Here is a 3396-nt window from a genome sequence, read left to right on the forward strand (position 1 = left end):
ATTACAGCAGCACACAACATCCAATTCAGTTCATAATCATCATTCCACAGTCTCCACAATTTAACATTTTAAGAACATACGTTCATCAGCTAAATTTTCAACCAAACAACACAATAACACGGAATTATCCCATACAACACAAACTGATAACTGAAACACAACCTAGCTTCCCTTACCTCAGAGATAAACAACCACACTCACAGAAACGCTCCAACCGTACCTTGCACTGTAAGGAAACTCAACAAAAACCTACAACTCACCAATTGGTGATAGAGAACAACACTTAGAACTTAATTTGAGCTAGAAAAATGGAAGGAAGAACTGTTAACCACATGCAATACAGAAACGTTGCATGCTCACAGTTCAGTGAAGAATAAACAACAATGGAAACCACTTACCAGCTGAAGAACACGAAATTGATCGGTCCAAAACGAAGCTCTCAACGCCAGGATCTCCTAGGCACCTCCTGATTGTCGAACAGATAACTCAGCGGAGAGAAAAAGTAGAGAAAAGTCAGAGAACTCTGAGAAATAACGTTCTAGAGAGATGAAGTGTTCTTAGAATAATGAGAAGTGTTTATAAAATTCTAATTATATTATAAGATTATTTTAAAGTAAAATAATCTGTCTCATTATTTTAACACACCTATGTGCTCTATAACATTCTATTTGTCAAGTCTTTACAATGTTTCTATTTTTCTTATTAAGATTTTTTGTTTAACTAACCATTAACAATACAAGAAAATCATTAAATAATAATAAAATTTAGAGATAAAAATAATTAATGACTAATTTAATACCATTTTATAAATTAAAAATTATTAATATTTAAAATAGTTTATATTACCAATAAAAGGTTATAATTGATTTGTTAATTAAAATCTAGAATGGTTTCTAACATTAATTATTATGATTTTAACTACTTACTATATATTTGATTATAAATTAATTTAAAATTTCAAAGTAAAAATTAATTTAGACACCAATTTCTTGAAAGCGAATATTAAATATTAATTTAGACTTATTATTATATAGGTGGTGGGAATTCAGACATAGGTTGCACATAATTAGGTTTAAATTTAGACTTACTATTATTCAAACATAGTTAACAAAATCATAAAATCAGTTAATGGCATAAAAGTTACAACGTTTGACTTAATCAAATTGTACATTACATAAGTGCAAGTTTTATTGGTAGGTAAACAGTATATATTATCTGAAGTTTTGAACTAGTGTGGGAATGATTATATAATATCCTAAGAGAAGTGCAAAAGGATTATGAAAGAAGCTTGTTCTCTACTTGCACCCAATGCTATAAATTATCAACCAAATCCAACTACTTCTGTTCAACTGCCCTTTCAAGTTCATACCATTTGCACGAACTTTTCGTTATCTTCAATGCATGCAAATCCTCTTTATAAGTTTCAACGCCAAAACATTCTCATTTTCTCTTCAGTTCGTGGAATCAAGACATGATGGAAAGCCATGATCCACCACCCCGAAACGACCCTTTTCTGTTCAACCCTTTGGAACCTCAAGAGCAAGGGCTATGCGACTTTGACTCATGGGGTAACCTTTTCTCTGCCCAGAACAGCTTGTTGTTGCTTAATGGTGATGCCAAGGAAACTATTCAACGTGCTTCTTCTTCCTCTTTAGTGGCTCAAAATAAGGTAGTTTGCGAGGAGGAAAAGGGTAGCAAGGAGAAAAGGAAAGGTGTGAGAGTGAAGAAAACAACACGAGTGCCGAGGTTTGCTTTTCAAACGAGAAGTGCAGATGATGTTTTGGATGATGGTTATCGCTGGAGGAAATATGGACAGAAATCTGTGAAGAACAGCACATATCCAAGGTAAATGTTTATGCGTGTGGGCTTTTGTTTACGTTGCATATATATGCATGCATGCATATGACTGTTCGTTATGATTTTGCATTAATGGATAATGAAGAAGTTACTACCGGTGCACGCACCACACGTGCAATGTGAAGAAACAAGTGCAAAGGCTGTCAAAAGACACAAGCATTGTGGTGACAACGTACGAGGGAATTCACAACCATCCATGCGAGAAGCTGATGGAAACTCTAACCCCTCTGCTGAAGCAAATACAGTTTCTTGCTAGCTTGTAACGTGAAAATGTTTCTCTGCAGCTGCATGCAAACTCGCGTACACATCAAGCACTATATTGTAAAAGTTAACTTACTTATGTGCTCTCTATCAGTTATAATAAGTTACTGGTTTGTTTGTGAACTTATTTTTGTGTCTATATGTGATCATGATACCTGTGTCTGTGTAATCAAGCTTCTGTCAATTTTACAGTGTATATCAAGCTTTACTTTTCAACTTTTTTTCACAAAAGAGTTTTAACCAAATTTCTTATCATTCTAGTGTGAAAATATAACTTATCGTGTCAAAACAATTTTTTTACTTAAAAAACATATTATTTCTATTAAATTATTTCATTAATTAATATATTATTTTTTAATGACAATAACACAATACTCTTTACTCTTTTTTTTCTTTTAAATATTATATAAATACATTTCCTTTATGTTACCTTTAGTTAGTGACATAATTAAAATTATAGAAAGCAGACGGGGCCTCGACATATTGAGTGGAAGTATTAATGCTCAAATCTATATGCAAATTTATACTTTTATATTTTAATTTTAATTTTCATCCTTTTCTTATTTAAGTTTTTGTTTCAAAAATATCAAATCAATATATCTATTCGTACTCTTTAATTTATTTTATTATAATTCATCATATTTATTTTTAAACAAAAAATAAAAACCAGAGAAGTTTACTTCCTTTATTCATGTATTACCAACTAACAAAACGAATGAAATAAATATATTTAACTTATATATCACAAAATTTAAAAATATAAATGTGGTAGATTAATTTGAATGATAACATATCTACTAAATGAATATTATGTTTGATGAAAATATTGTAAAAAAATATTTATTATAAATTTACTATAAATACTAAATGTTAATCATAAAAAAATGTATCTAGTCAAACAAATTGTAATATAAAGACTTTGGATTGGGAAAAAAAGACTAAAATATTTTCTTCATGTTATTTTGTACAAATTGTGGATTAAAAAATGGTCACTTTGAATCACTACAACAAAATAAACATTCAGCGTTAATGCTAACAAGTAAAAGTAAATGCTAGGTAATAAAAAATGTCGGATTTATATCCTGTAACATTTAATCTTTTTTAAGACTAACTTTAAGTAATTAGTTAAATTGACATTAATTTATTATTAATTTTCTAAATTAAAGTAGTTTAGTGTTGTATTTTAAAATTTATTTTTAATATTAATTTAATTTGTATCGTTTGACTGACGTTAATGATAATAATTTAAATATATAATTTCTTCAACAATTTTTCATT

The 3396-nt window shown here is 29.3% G+C and overlaps 1 protein-coding gene across 1 annotated transcript; it reads left to right on the forward strand.

Moving 5' to 3' along the window:
• Positions 1-1474: 1474 nt before the first annotated feature.
• WRKY43 (WRKY DNA-binding protein 43) lies at positions 1475-2254 on the forward strand. The gene is made up of 2 exons (XM_047308515.2): positions 1475-1845; positions 1943-2254. Exons 1-2 carry the CDS (start codon positions 1475-1477, stop codon positions 2118-2120), a joined length of 549 nt encoding a protein of 182 aa, XP_047164471.2. The 3' UTR covers positions 2121-2254.
• Positions 2255-3396: the final 1142 nt, after the last annotated feature.

The sequence above is a fragment of the Vigna umbellata genome, chromosome 4 (assembly GCF_029865625.1).
Source record: "Vigna umbellata cultivar VRB3 chromosome 4, Vumbellata_1.0, whole genome shotgun sequence".
NCBI lineage: Eukaryota > Viridiplantae > Streptophyta > Magnoliopsida > Fabales > Fabaceae > Vigna > Vigna umbellata.

Coding starts and splice junctions, on each gene's coding strand:
- WRKY43 (XM_047308515.2), top strand. CDS start 1,475: ATGGAAAGCCATGATCCACCACCCCGAAACGACCCTTTTCTGTTCAAC. Junction 1,846..1,942: donor AAGAACAGCACATATCCAAG/GTAAATGTTTAT, acceptor TGGATAATGAAG/AAGTTACTACCGGTGCACGC.